Consider the following 16493-nt stretch of genomic DNA (forward strand, 5'->3'; position numbering starts at 1 on the left):
GATATAAAATATAATCCAGAGTTTCTACAATGTATTCCCTAAAATGTCCAGTTTTTAATAAAAAATTATTAGGTATGCAAAAAAACAGGAAAGCATAAAGCACACTAAAGGGAAAATGTAGTGGTTAATGGTAACTGTATGAGCTTAGATATTAGTTTAGCAAAGACTTTAATACAGTTGACGTTCAATATTAGTTTCAGGTGTATAGCACAGTGGTTAGACATTTGTATTTATAATTTACAAAGTGATCTCCCCAGTAAGTCTAGTACCCATCTGGCACCACACAGTTACTACAATATTATTGACAGTATTGGCAATGCTATACTGTACATCCCATGATTATTTTGTAACTATCAATTTGTACTTCTGAATTCCTTCACCTTTTCCACCTGGCCTTCCAACCCCCCTCCCCCATGGTACAGTGTTGTGTGTATCAGTCTGTACACCATTTTCCATTAGAAATGTGTTTTATTGCTGAGTGGTATTCCTTATGAACATACTACTTTATTTCCCTCTTGATGGACATTTGGGTTGTTTCATCTATTTTTAGTGCACGGTAATGTTAAGAAGAAAGCTTGAGTCATTTTGTAATGATCGTTCATAATGACTCTTGGGTTAATAGAAGGGTAAGTTCTAAACAGAAGCATTACTGTGAAATCTGCGGGTTTCAGAGAGACCATGGCCCTGCTAACACACTGATTTCAGACTTCTAACCTCTGACACTGTGAAACAATAACACTGTGTTTTAAGCCACCCAGTGTGTACTACTTTGTTATGGGAGCCCTAGAAAAGTAATATAGGTGTACCATTTACCACAGTTCTTTATTACTGGATTATTTTGATTAGCGACTTAAAACTAATAATTTGAAAAGATGTTTTAAATGAATAGGCACATTAATCAGATCTCTTCTGACAAAGAACAGTATCCTATATTTCACTGTGGAAGCGTGATTTGGATATTCTTTTTATGTTATTAAAATTCTAAGAATATGGGCATCACTATAGGCTTTGTGTATACTCATGGAAAATTAGAAAGATACATATAGGGCTTCGAAATATTTATCAGATACAAGTACACAAAAAAACTAAATAAAATTTTTATTTTAAAATATCACTAATAATTACAAATTAAATGTCCCAACTGCACAAACTATTATATATCTATAGGCATGTGTGTATATGCCTATACATATACACATACATGCACACATGTATTTAAACTTTGCTTCATCTTTCATCTTTTTATCTGAGTAAAAAGAAGAATGCTTTCCTCATTCAGGAGATTTCTGATGTTGTAATAATTACCTAGAAGTGATAAGAAAATGAAATTAAAAATTATTTCCATAAGATATTTCCTTTTGATTAAATGTTTAGTCATCACTCAGGCAATTAAAGTATATGGTACCAAAAATCAATTCATCTATCCCAAAGTACCTCTTCCTTAATAACCACCATCTGTGATCCACATAAGGCTTGAAAGAATGTAAATTTCACTTCATTTTGATCATGAATACAAAGATGAATTAGAAAAGGTTACAGTAAAAGAAAATCTCTCTGAACCCAATGGTTATTAGGTCTTTGGAACTGCTATGGATTTTCCCAAACCAGACATATGTATATATAAGTAAGTACAAAAGGTATAATAAAATTTCAAAGTTAAAAAAATAAAGGCAAATGGTACTCTTAAGTAAATTAGGTAATAAATAACAGAAAAAGTGAAATACAGATACACAGCACACTAAAGGAAGGTTTATAGCACTGAGTACCATACTGTGACTTTCTATACATTAGAAATTGATGCATATTAAGATTAAATAGAGTTAATAAATGTAAAATATTCATAATAGTGTTGACACATACAAAAGACAAAGTTACTATTGTCATTAGAATATAAGCTCCATGAGGACAGGAATTTTGCCTGTTATGTGTTCCACATTCTTAGAGCTATGCTTAATAGACTCTCAATTACAATTGTGAAGGACGGAATGAACAAAGGAACATATAAAAATTCCTATATCCAGTGATGTGTTCTTCAACAGCTAATGAAGCATACTATTCTATATGTTTAAAATAATCTACTAAAATTGTTCAACTACCTAATGTCTAGAGATAACACAAGGGAAATAATTTTCCCTCCACCCTGGATAAAACTATGTATTTTTTAACTAGATATTTTTATAATTGGCAATATTCTAAACAACTCTTGTTCAATTTTCACGCATCAAAACACAATATACTTACCTAATGACAATATTAAAAAAAAAAGTACCAAACTTCTTTGGCATTAGTTACATCATGCTTCATTTTGACCACTGTGGCTTCCATTTTTACAGTGCTCATGAGCAATTGTATAAACATTAACCATGTGAAAGAAAATGTCTTTAATTATTCTTACCTGAAGGAACGTAAAACGAATCCCCAGTTGTTATTATATAAGGTGTTTCATGTAGGGTACATAAAAGGTCACCAAAGTTAACATAAAAAACCTGTAAAATTAAAAATTAAAGTCTCATTTCAAACTGATCCCTCACAACAACTATACTCCAAAGAAATTTACAATAAAGATGGTAGGCAGAAGAACTGCCTTCGAAAGATGTTCATGTGCTAACCTCCAGAATTTGTTATGGTATATATAGCAAAAGGGACCTCCAGATGGGGAGAGTATCTGGGATTACCTAACCCAATCTAATAACATAAACCTTTAAAAATGGAGAATTTCTCCTGCTGGAAGAAGAAGAGAGGTGAAGTAGAGAAGTCAAGGAAATTTAAAGCATGAGAATAAGCTGTGGTGTTGCTAGCACTGAAGATAAGAGGGCCATGAGCCAAGGAATATAGGCTACTTCTAAAAGTTGAGAATTACATCCTGGCCAACAGCCAGTGAGGAAAAGGGAAGCTCAGTCCTACAACCACATGAAACTGAATTTTACCAACCACCTGAGTGAACTTGAAAGCAGACTCATCTGAAGAGCCTCCAAAAAGGAGTAAGATCTCCCAACATCTTGATTCCAGCCTTGTAAGAAGCTAAACAGAGTACTGAGTCCAGCACACCAGACTTCTAACCTACATTTCAAGTCACTAAATTAGTTTTAAGTTGTTAAAACAGCAACAGAAAACACAACTTTTATTCTTCCTTATTATTTATTGGCTTATGAAAATTCAGAACTACTCATAAAGAACAGTGCTTAGCTATACTAGAAAAATAGGTAGGTATTATGTAACTTCTTTAAAAGTTACATGCTTAGGACATGTAACTATCTGACTGATGAGTCAGAGAGAGAACAAAAAGCAAAAATATAAAATAAAAGCATACATTTAAATAAAAATCAACATTAAGAAAGTAAAAGAAGATAAATCTAACTCTTGGTCATATAGGCTTCCATATTCAAATGTGGCAAATTTTATATTTCGTACATGGAAGGAAATAACAATGATCTGTTTTGGGGGGCAACTAAATAAAAGATGTAAAGCTTTCAAACATTGAGACTCAAATTTTGAGATTCAGCCATCAAGAATATTTTGCCATAGAAAATTATTCCTCCTCTTCCTCCTTTTTCTTCTTCCTCCCCCTTTTTTTATTTTACCATTTTGTACAATCAATCTAAAATACCAGAAAAACAACAGCAGCTAGCACCTAGCACCTATATAACACATACTTTGCACCAGCCACTGTTCTGGGCACTTTGTTTTTATTCATCTAATGTATGTACCTACTAGTGAAACTGGTGCTATTTTAATAGCTTTTCACAGATGAAGAAAATGAGGCTCAGAGGGGTGTAGCTTTCTAAGGTCACAGTGTAGATGGGCAGAGTTGGGATTTGAAGTCAGGCACTTAATTCCAAAATTCATGTTCTTAACTACTACATATACTAATTCCCTAAGTGGGAAAAGAGCTCCTAAAGTGGTTCTAAAGGTAGTTCTATAGTTTAATAAAACAAATATTTTTATTACATCTAAAAATAATTTGCCTCAATTTAAAAGACAAATGGTAACAAATAATACTACCTAGAAAGTCAAGCATATTTTTAGGTGTTTTTTTCCTTATTATACAGTAAGGCTCTCTAAGCACACCACTTCCCATTTTTGCAAACAGCTCACTCAGAAGGATTGAAATACGCAATAGAAATGATGAATTCCTATGAATATCTAACACCTACAACCAACCCTATTCAAAGTCTCTCTACTTCTCCTATTCCATATTATTTTGAAATGCCCAGAACCATAAAGCATCTGCAAATATTTCAGTGTGTACTGAAAGATCAGGTATTTTTATAAAATATGACCACACCACTCACTGCCATCACACATAAAAATAAATGAATATTTAATATCAAATACTCAGTGTTCAAATTTCTAATTATCTCTCAAATATCATAATTTTAGGGTTTGTTTGAATTGGGATCCAAGTAAGAGTCTTAAATTACTCAGTCTATAGTGGTTCTCAATTTGGACATGATTTTGACCCTCAGGGGACAATTGGCAATGTCTGGGGACATTCTTGATTTTCACAACTAGAAGGGTACTGCTAGATTTGATTGAGTAGAGGCCAGGGATGCCTCTAAACATCCTATAATGCAAAGGATAGTTTCTCACCCCACACCGCAACAAAGAATTATCCAGTCTAAAATGTCAACAGCGCTATGGTTGAGAAAGCCTAGTCTACAGGTTTCTCCTTGTTCTGTCTTTTTTATTCCTTGCAGCTTATGTATTAGAAAAGTAAAGCAGCAAAGTTTGTGTAAAAAAATCTTTGTGCATGTGGATTTTGCTGAATACAAGCCCAGAGTATCACTTGAAAGGTATGCTATTCTTTATTTGCTGTAAATTAGTAGATGTAGAGACTTGATCAAATTCAGGTTGTTGTTTCTTTCCTTCTCTATTTCTGTTTTTTTAAAAAGGTGGAGTGAGCAATACTACTTCATAGACAATCTTATATTCTTCCAGCAGGAGGCATGTAACATCTGGTTGCACTCTTTAGATGTGAGCAGACACTCACACTCAATGCCTAGATTCAATCATTTATCAGGAGTTACAAAATGGTAATATTGCATTCTAAAAATCCTTCTTCATTTCTTACAATATTTCTACCAAGGACAAACTTCCCCTCATGTATTATTTAGTTAACTAATAGTTTATATGAGAAAGACAAAATAAATGTTTAATTATTTCCCTTTATTTACCATATTTATCAAAATGACATTCACTAATTTTCAAATATTTCTACCCTTGGCTCATTTGTCTTCTTTCTGTCTTCTGCTTTTCTTCTGTTTTCACATCACTTAACTTTTAAATTTTTCTACTTCTTAATCTCTTCTTATCTTCTATGAAAGTTCTCATAGTTAATTTGTGAGTTCTTGTGTGAACTGATTTTAACAAATCTACTACAATGTTTCTCTCTCTCTCTCATAGAGATTAGCACTAAATTTGAAAAAAAGAGTTAATGAACTATGCTAGTTCTCCAACTTATCCTTCTTTATTTGTTTCTCAAAAACCTATACAATGGTGCCTGGATACTCATCATTAATTTGGAGTACCGAAACCAACAAGTACAAAAAAATGAAGCATTTCCTCTTGGGGGTGGTGGGGAGGCGGTGTCGTGACTCATACAAGTTCTGGCAAATCTGACGAGTCCCAAGCAAGTGCCTAGTAATGAAGCATTTTTTTTCTTGTCAAATGTAACAAGTACAGGGTTTGATGAGTCCTGAAGCTGTTGGGTATTGAGAGATGACTGTATTTAAAAGTGTGCTTCATGTTTTAAAAATGTAAAATTACTCCCCTTTTTATTAAAACTTCTATTAATTTTCATTATAAAAACTTAAAGGCAACATTTAGAAGAAATAAAAATCAGCTATAATCACTTAATAAAATATTATTTTTCTATAGTTCCTTCAAATTTCTGTCATTCTTATTTTAAATTCTAACAAGGAAAATATAGAATATTTTATCTTGCATAGTTTGCTTAAACGTTTATCCTCAAGGTCTTCTTATATAGCTATTTTTCAAAATAATATGTACTTACTATATAAAATAATATATAAATAATATATAATTATATTAATAATATACAATATAAATTAATATAAAATGCTCAGTACAGTACCTAGAACATGTAAGTGCTAAATAAATGCTTATCATCATATGGTTTCTCTCATTACTAAGTCAAAATATAAATATAACCATTTTCTTCTTGCAATACATTTCAATGGTTTCTAATTATTGTAATTGCTGTCAATGTTACAATGATTAACCACGTATGTTCAGCTTCCCTAACTTTTCATTTATTTTCTTAGGAAAATAAATGACCCAAGAGTCACATGTGAATGAGTACAAATAATCTCCCAATAATTTCTACTAATTATAGTAATTTCAGTAATTATAAAATATAATATCCTGTGTTTTAATATGGAGTCCTTTAAATATTAGCCATGTTAAACATTTTCAAGCTCATACTATTCCAATTTTCTTTTGCATAATAAAGGCAAAGGCATTACATTTTAATAGGTAAATACTATTAGTTCAGTGATGACATTTCATAATGCTCTATCTTCATTATTAATTGTCCCTCAAAGATTATACAGGACTCATATATTACTTTAGTTAGTTAAATTTATAATTTTTACTCTTTCAGTTAAAATGTTTGGAGTTCTATAACATTTTAAGATTAGATTAAAGAATATTTTAAAATACTTTAAATCTGGATTCTAGTTATACTAATGTAGTAACAAACTACTCTTTTGACTCTCATGTGTACCTTTCCCTTTCCTTGCCTCAATTTACCCTTCATTGTTAATAGAAACTCAATGATGTTCTTTCCTTTTCTCCTTTTACAGCTTACTTCAATTTTTTCAGTATAAAGAACTGTTTTGAATGTGATACCCCTAGTAACCAATGATTTCATAGGTTCCAGAAATGTTATTTACTAAAGAATGTGCCTTAGATGTAATATTATTTAAATGCTGATGTAATATTAAATATTCTTAAAACTTGGTGATTTTCAATTCTATAATTTTTAAATTCAGAAACAGAAACATCATATACACCAGAGCAATATTGCAGGAGTGTGTATCTCCCTGTGTAGAGATAGAGACTGACTTGCCTTGAATCTCATTATAACTTCAGCCTGTAATATCACTTAGATACAGTAACATATTATTTAATACTTACTGAAACAACTAGCTTCCAATTCTAAATCTGCTGCTAACTACTTACATGATTTGGAAGAAGGCTCTTAAGTTCTTGACTGCTAAACTGCATGATTGAAGAAGTGAGATTTAGACTAAATTTTAATAACCCCTTCCAGCTCTAAAATTCTAATGATCTCTGTGCAAACCAATATCCTAAGATTCTTTTAAGTAAAGACCATTCCTTAAACTTCTGAATCTCAAGGCTATACTGCTAGCTAAACACTGAAACTTTTAAATAACCATTGCTTGACTAACTCTAAACAGATACAACAAATAAAAGAAGTATCTGTGCACTATAATAAGGTATCATTTCTAGAAAACAGCATGTTTAATGACACATCATGTCCAGTAAAACAGAAAGGTACCAATAGCAAAACATAATATATAGAGAAATATACTCACCAATGTATCCAGGCCAACATGCTGCCTTCCCTTTTCCTGATGTGGTCCTAATATCAATTTTCCAGTAGAAAAAATGGGTGTATCCAATGTTTTATATACTTTCAACTCATCATGTCCAACTGAAAATTGATACATATCTCGTGGCCTTAAAATATCTAAGGGTAAAATATTAATAGAAATATAAGGCAATAACAATATTGCTCAATTATATAACATATAGACATAATTATAATAGTCATTCTAGACATAAACCTGCCTTGGAAAGTCAAAAGTTATTAAGATCATTGACTTTGGAGCTAGAATGCCAGGTGTCAAATTCTGTCTTACAAGCTGTGTAACCTTAGCCAACTTACTTATCCTTTCTCTGTGCCTACATTTTCTTTTTTATAAAATAATAGTTTATGTTAGAGTTGTAAATATGAAATGAGTTAACTTGTATGAAGTGTTAAAACACTGGCACAAAGTAAACATTAGTTAAGTCTTAGCTATTAATAAAGCTATTAATAATAATAATGGCAGTATTACTATTATTTCTATTAAAGCTCAAATGAAAAACAAAAGTAGCTAAAAAATAAGAAAGACTTCCATATATTTAAAAAGTAGAGCCCACAATGTGAACATATCATCTTCATGTCAATATATTCCTTTGTGTTTATTTGACTAATTATTACATAACAATATTTTTATTTATCAGGTAAATGCTCTAAGTAACAGTTCTAACTGTTGCTCACAAATTACTAACTCCCTTTTGAGTTTCTTTTTTACTTATAAACCTTTCCAGTCCTACAATTAATATGTTCTTCTATCAGTTTCTGACTTCCCTTGGATATTTGGGAATGCTAGTAATCCCACTTTACAGAATATACAAAATACACAGACTCAAGAACAGATAAAAAGTGATGAAGTCCTAACAACACACACAACTTTTCTAACCTGGTACAGTACAGCAATGTTTTTAGTTAAGACACTAAACAAAATTCTCTATACTTCTACCTCTGCTACCAAATAAACAATCTGAATATAGAAATAACTTTGTTACTTAAAAATTCAAATGGAACTCACTTCACTGTAAATATTTTAAGTGTGAATACTATTAGCCTCTCTGGTTTGACCTATTTGTCCTATGACTTAGGATAAAAGGTCTTTGGTATTCATTGAGATAGTCCTAATAGTTATTGAAACGTAAATATTTTCTATACATAAATACTGTATTGTTGGTAAATATTTGAGTGTCCACTACTTACTCCCACCACACTACACTCATCCTTTGGGACCTCCCATGGTCAGCCAAGATACTAACTTTTAATGCCTACTCAATATAGCAGGAGGCATCTACAACATTGTGCCAACCCTAAAGTTAAGTGTGGCATTTGTTTGGCTGATTGATGCACTTGCTAGTCATCCCCCAAAGGTTTCATGTCCCAGGTACCATTATTGGAACCTCATTGCCAAGAAGGCTTTCCAAATCCTGTCCACAATCCCTTTGTGGTATCATAGTAAGAGTGTATCCTGGTGTCTGCCAGGTAACTTGCTACAGTTCCTCATAAACAGCCCATGTATCCTCCTGGTCAAAGACCTGCACCCTATCAGGGAAGGCAGCATGCCTGACAGTAACACTTGTATCCCAGAGCACAGATGCATAAGGTGCTATAGATCCCCTAAAAGTTGTCTGCCATCAATGCTCCCCCAGAGTATTCCTCATATAGGCTGCTTATTGAAGTTAGGCCCTCTACTGGGCATTGGTTCTCAAAGAGCTGGAAAGAGAAAGTCGGTCAGCAAGCCAGCAGTTTGTATGTATTAGCTATTAAATTAAGCATTTTCAATATTATTCTTGATCTTACCCATGAGAACAATCTTTCTTGTTTCTGGGTCCTTTACCCTTGTTGGCTGCAAAGGATCTCCCAGAGGTATATTCAGATTTAGCACTAATTTTTCCTCTGCAAAAGAAATACAATGGAAATAAAAACTATGTACTTAAAATTCATTTCTATTAAAAAAAAAAAAAACCCCAATAGGAAATACAGCTATGGACAAATTTTAAAGGAAAACTGCTAGAGGCATAACAATCTCTTCCTATTTATGAATGACCATTCTGATAAGCACTATCTCCAAAACCATAATGATTTAATATAAAAGCAAACATCCTATATTTCTTATTTTATGTACACCTGTTATAACATGACAACTCTTGAACTCCTGTATCAAGAAGTTAAATGGTTTTGCACATTCTTAAAGAGAGCTGGAAGTACACAATACACGTTAGAAAGAAGTCATCAAAAAGTCAATTTTAACCATAGCTGGGCAATTGAAAAGGTCAGCTTTATTTCACAGTGTAATTTACTCATGCAGAAATCTTTTATACAATGCTATTAATGGTTGGTTTATTTTTTTAATAAAATCAATTGGACTTCCAGTCAAGATGGTGGGGCTGGTAAGTGCTGTACTCACCACCACCCATATACACATTAAAATTAAAACTAAGTTTTAGAATAACAATCCTGGAGGGCCACTTGAAGACTGGTCCATACTACCCAAAGCAATATATAGATTCAATGCAATTCCTATCAAGATTCCAATGACGTATTTCACAGAACTAGAACAAATATTTCAAAAATGTATATGGAACAAAAAAAGGCCCCACATAACAAGAGTGATCCTGAGAAAGAAGAACAAAGTTGGAGGAATCACACTACCTAATATGAAACTACATTATAAGTCCATAGTAATCAAAACAGCCTGGTACTAGCATAAAAACAGACACATAGATCAATGGAACAGAATAGAGAGTCTGGAAATAAACCCACACCTTTACAGTCAATATTCAACTGAGAAGCAAGCACATGCAATGGGCTAAAGATAGTTTATTCAATCCATGGTGTTGGAAAAATTGGACAGATACATGCAGAAAAATGACATTAGACCACCTTCTTACACCACACACAAGAATAAATTTAAAATGGATTAAAGACTTAAATGTTATACCCGAAACCTTAAAAATCCTAGAAGAAAACACAAGCAGTGAAATCTCAGACGTTGCTCATTGAAATATTTTATTGAATCTATTTCTCCAGGCAAGGGAAAAATAAACAAACAAATGGGACTCCATCAAAACAAAAAGGTTTTGCACAGCAAAGGAAAACATCAACAAAATAAAAAGACAACCCACAGAATGGGAGAACATACTTGCCAATACATCAGATAAGTGGTTAATATCCCAAATTTGTAAAGTACTTACAAAACAAAACACCAAAGAAAACCCAAAAACCAACCCAATTAAAAAATGGGCAAAGGACCTGAATAGACACTTCTTCAAAGAGAACATACAGATGGCCAATAGAAATATGAAAAGATTCCTTCACTAATAATCAGAGAAATGCAAATTAAAATCACAATGAGATACCATCTCACACCTGTCACAATGCCTGTCTTCAATAAATCAGCAAATAACAAGTTCTGGTGATGACGTGGAGAAAGGGGAACCTTCTTGCACTGTTAGTGGGAATGCAGACTGGTGCAGCCACTGAGGAAAGCAGTATGGAGAAACCTCAAAACATTAAAAATGGATCTGCCTTTTGACCCACCAATCCCACTTCTGCAAATATGTCTGAAAGAACCCCAAAACTAACTTGAAAGAACATAAGCACCCCTCTGTTCACTGCAACATTATTTACAATCACCAAGTTATGGAAGCAGCCCAAGTGTCCATCAGTAGATGAGTGGATAAAACAACTATGGGACATTTACATAATGGAATACTACTCAGCTGTGAAAAAGAAGAAAACTTTACCCTTTGTGACAGTGTGAGCAAGCATTATACCAAGTGAAATAAGCCAGTCAGAGAAAGAAAAACACCATATGATTTCATTCATATGTGGAATCTAATAAACAAACTGAACTAACATGCAAAATAGAGACAGACTCATAAGAAAGCAGAATGACAGCTAAGGTTGGGGGGAGGTTAGAGGGTGAAGAACTGAGAAAAAGGAAAAAGAACTAATGAAAATGAACAGTAGTGTTGTGGGAGAAGGGGGTATAAGGGGACTAAACGGTAATGGAAAAAATACAATAAACATATTTTTAAAAGAATAAATAAATACATTGAAATTTTTCAAAAAGAATTCCTATAACTAAGTATATAAAAAAAAGACACATGGAGACTGATAAGAGGAGCAGAGATCTGAAACAGGTTGGACCCATACCCACTCTAGTGTTTAAGAATGGGGAGGAATATCTCAGTTATGGAAGTCTCCCTGAGGAGTGAGGGGTCCCAGCCCCATACTCTGCTTGCCAATCTGAAGCACCAGTGCCCGGAAAAATGAGTCCCCACAATACCTACCTGTGAATATAAGTGGGGATTCCAACTGGGTGAAATGGAGGGTACTGGAGACCCATGGGAATCCAAGCACAGACTCACTCATTCATAAACATTGGCCCTGAGCTCCAGAGAAAGGGAGAGCAGCTCAAAAAGTGCCAGAGACATTCAAGGAGAAACTGAATTGTCTAGCTTCAGGGCAAGGACTAGAAGGGCAACTCTCAGACAAAAGTGCTAATAGGCACCGTTGTTCCTTTGTTGAGCCCTCCCCACACACAGCCTGCAGGAGCAAGTAGATGCCAAGTCTGAGAACCCATTAACCGGCTAACACCACTCACCACACCCTGGTGATTCCCTGAGAACCCATCCTCCCAAAGCCTATGCCCTGACTGAATCTCTTTCAGCCGTTTTTTTTTTAACGCAACCAACTAGCCTCAGCCATTGCTGAGGACTTTGCTAAAATCTCTCAAAGGTTCGCAAACCACAAACAAGCAGTGGCTAGCCTCAACATACCCTGTACCTCTTGATAAGTGGCCCAAAGCCCAGCACCAGTAACAGCTAGCCTCAGTTTTCAGTATGGCCTCTCCCAGGTGTCTCCAAGCTCAGAACAGAAGGAACTGGCATGAAATATTCAAAGCGATGAACAGCAAGGATCTACATCCCAGACTACTCTACTCAGCAAGTCTATCATTTAGAATTGACAGAGATACAAAGAGCTTCCCAAACAAGCTAACGAACTTCATCACCACCAACCCAGTATTAAAAGAAATGGTAAAGGGACTTCTTATGAAAAAATAAAAATATGAATAAAAAATACAGGATAGAAAAACTTCTCACTGACAGAAACAAAAACATAATAAAAGCAGTGCAGCCCGGGCCAGTTAGCTCAGTTGTTTGTAGCATTGTCCTGTGCACCAAAAGGTTGTGGGTTTGATTCCTAGTCAGGGCACAGACCTAGGTTGAGGGTTTGATCCCCAGTCGGGGCACATACAGGAGGCAACTGATAAATGTTTCTCTTCTACATCAATGTTTTGCTTTCTCTTTCCCTCCCTCTCTCCCTCCCTCCTTCCCCACCCCCACTCTCTCTAAGGTCAGTGAACATATCCTCAGGTAGGACTGGAAAAAGAGAAAACAAAAAGCTAGTGAAAAGGTTAAAAGGCAAAAGTTAAAAGATCATGTATAATTACAATAATAAATTAAGGAAAACACACAAATATACAAAAGGAGTAAAAATAAGAGACAATAACACAAATATGGAAGAGCAATTAAAAATAATAGTGATTGTAGAATGTGTTAAAATTTAAGCAAACATCAACTTAAGATAGACTACTATAAACATAGCTTGGTATACATGAAGTACAGGGTAACTACAAACCAAAAATCCACAAGAGACATACAAGAAATAAAAAGAATGGAATCCAAACAGACAAACAAACAAAAACAAACCAGAAAGTAATCAACATAAAGGAGATGAGAGCAGGAGAATAAGAAAGGCCAGAGAAAAACTACAAAAACAATCAGAAAACAATAAAATGGCACTAACTACATACCTATCAATAATTATTTTAAATGTAAAGGAAATTACAAGCTCTAATCAAAAGACAGGGTGGCTAAATGGGTAAGAAAATAAGACCCATACTTAATGCTGTCTACAAGAGACCCATTTTGGATGGAAAGATACACCCAAACTAAAAATAAAGGGATGGAAAAAGACATTTCCTGCAAACAAAAATGAAAAGAAAGCAAGGGTGCCAATATGCATATCAGACAAAACAGACTTGAAACGAAGGATATAATAAAAGACAAAGAGGATATTTCATAATGATAAAGTGATCAATTCAATGAGAGGCTATAGGTTTGTAAACATTTACCCACCCAAATGTGGGAGAGATCAACAGTAATACAGTAATAGTAGGAGACTTTAACACCCCATTAACATCAAAGAATAGATCATCCAGACAGAAAATCAATAAGAAAACAGCAGTCTTAAATGACATACTAGACCAAATAAGTTTAACTGATATTTTTAGAACACATGACCCTAAAGCATCAGAATACACCTTCTTTTCAAATGAACATGTAACATTTTCCAGGGTAGACTACATGATAGGCCGAAAAACAAGTGTCAATAAATTTAAGAGGACTGAAATCATATCAAATCAAGTACCTTCTCTGATCACAATGGTATGAAACTAAAAATTAATTACAAGAAGAACTGAAACCACACAAACATATGGAGGCTCTATAACATGCTACTAAATAACAAATTGGTTAAAAATAAGATTGTAAGAAGTCAAAAAAATACCTTGACAAACAAATATAAAAATACAATGACCTCAAATCTATGAGACACAGCCAAGGCAGTTATGAGGGAAATTCACAGCAATATACACTTACCTCAAGAAGCAAATCAAATATTAAATAAACAATCTAAACTTATATCTAAGAAACTAGAAAAAACAAGCAAAAATCAAAGTGAGGAATAAGGAAAAAATTAAGTGGAAAGATCAGAGTGGAAATAAAATAGTCTAAAAAAACAACACAAAAGATCAATGAAACTGGATCCTTAAAAAGTAAAACAAGATTGACAAACCTTTAACCAAACTCATCGAGAAAAAAAAAAGGACTCAAACAAATAAAATCAGAAATGAAAGAAGAAAAAAGTGACAACTGATACCATGAAAATATAAAGGATTATAAGAAAATATTACAAACAATTATATGACAATAAATTGGACAACCTGGAGGAAATGGATAAATTCCAGGAAACATACAATTTTCCAAAGCTAAATCAAGATCTACCAATGAATAGAATCAGTAATCAAAATTCTACCAAACGAAAGTCCTGGACCAGATGGCTTCACAGTTGAATTTTACCAGATATTCATAAAGTAATCAACACCTGTCTTTCTCAAATTTGCTATTTCAAAAAAATTCAAGGAGGGAAGGTTCGCAAGCTCATTTTACAAGGCCAGTACTCCCCTGACACCAAAAACAGAAAAAAAATTACAAAAAAAGAAAATTATAGTCCAACATCTATGATGAATATAAATACAAAGATCCTCAACAAACTATTAACAAACTGAATTCAGCAATACATTAAAAAGATCATAAACCCTGCTCAAGAGGGCTTATTCTTTGGGATACTAGGTTGATTCAATATCTGCAAATCAATTAATGTGAATACTACATAAACAAAATATAGGATAAAAACCACATAATCATATGAATAGATGAAAAAAGAGCACTTGACAAAATCTAGCATCTATTTATGACAAAAACTCTCAGTGAAGTGAAAACTGAGGAAAAATGTCTTAACATAATAAAGGTCATATGTGACAAACCTACATCTAACATCATATTCAATAGTGAAAAGCTAAAAGTACTATTGTTAAAGTCAGGAACAACACAAGGATGTTTAGTTTCATTACTTTTATTCAACAAAGCATTAAAAGTCCTGACCACAACATTCAGACAAGAAATGAAATAAATGGCATGCAAATTTGAAAGGAAGATGTAAAATTATGATTATTAACATACTATATAGAGAACCCTACAGATTCTGCCAAAAGAACTTAGAAGTGATAAATGAATTCAATAAATTAGGATACAAAATTAATGTTCAGAAATTCATTGCATTTTTATATATCAATAATGAACTATCAGAAAGAGAAATTTAAAAAAACAATCAAATTTACAATTGTATCAAAAAAATACTTAGGGATAAATTTAACAAAGGAGTTAAAAGACCAGGATTCAATAAACTGTAACATATTGATGAAAAAAATTAAAACACATACAAATAAATGGAAGAATATACCATGGTCACAAATAGGAAGAATTAACATCATAAAAAAGTCTGTAGTACCCAAAGCAATCTACAGATTCAATAGAATCCCTACCAAAACACCAATGGTGTTTTTCATGGAACTAGAAAAAAATAATCCTAATATATATATATATATATATATATATATAGAACAACAAAAGATCTGTAATAGCCAAAGCAACCTTGAGAAGGAAGAACAAAGTTGGAGGTATCACAAAACCTGTTAGAAAACTATATAGTGATCAAAGCAGCATGGTACTGGCATAGAAATAGACACATACATCAATGGAATAGAATAGAGAGCTCAAAAATAAATCCACACCTATATATATATATGGCCAATTAATCTATGACAAAGAAGGCAAGAATATAAAATGAAGTAAAGACAGGCTCTTCAATAAACGACATTGGGGAAACTAGACAGGTACATGTAAACAAATGAAACTAAACAACTTTCTTGTACCATGTACAAGAATAAATTCAAACTGGATCAAAGACTCAAATGCAGGACACAAAATCATAAAACTCCTAGAAGAAAATATAGGCTGTAAACTCTTAGAATTCACCTTTAGTAATATATTTTTGGATATGTCTCCTCAAACAGGCAAAACAAAACAAAAAATAAACCAGTGGGACTACATCAAACTAAATAATTTTTGTACAGCCAAGAAAACCATCAACCAACCAAAAAGACAACCTACTGAATGGGCGTAGGTATCAGCCAATGATACATCCAAAAATGGGTTGGTCACAAACTGTTAAGTCATACAAC

At 33.2% G+C, this 16493-nt stretch overlaps 1 protein-coding gene across 5 annotated transcripts in view; it reads right to left on the reverse strand.

The window, feature by feature from the left end:
* Positions 1–1083: 1083 nt before the first annotated feature.
* Positions 1084–16493, reverse strand: part of CENPC (centromere protein C) — a 66057-nt gene continuing 50647 nt past the window's right edge. For all 5 annotated transcript variants that reach the window (XM_045834657.1, XM_045834660.1, XM_045834659.1 and 2 more), the window contains 4 exons: positions 9422–9517; positions 7581–7735; positions 2396–2486; positions 1084–1305 (listed from right to left, as the gene is read on the reverse strand). In XM_045834657.1, the coding sequence (XP_045690613.1) occupies positions 1235–1305; positions 2396–2486; positions 7581–7735; positions 9422–9517 (413 nt within the window). In that variant the 3' untranslated portion in view covers positions 1084–1234. The remainder of the gene's footprint in view (positions 1306–2395; positions 2487–7580; positions 7736–9421; positions 9518–16493) is intronic.

The sequence above is a fragment of the Phyllostomus hastatus genome, unplaced genomic scaffold, assembly GCF_019186645.2.
Source record: "Phyllostomus hastatus isolate PE091 unplaced genomic scaffold, TTU_PhHast_1.1 phas_contig_196, whole genome shotgun sequence".
Classification (NCBI taxonomy): Eukaryota; Metazoa; Chordata; class Mammalia; order Chiroptera; family Phyllostomidae; genus Phyllostomus; species Phyllostomus hastatus.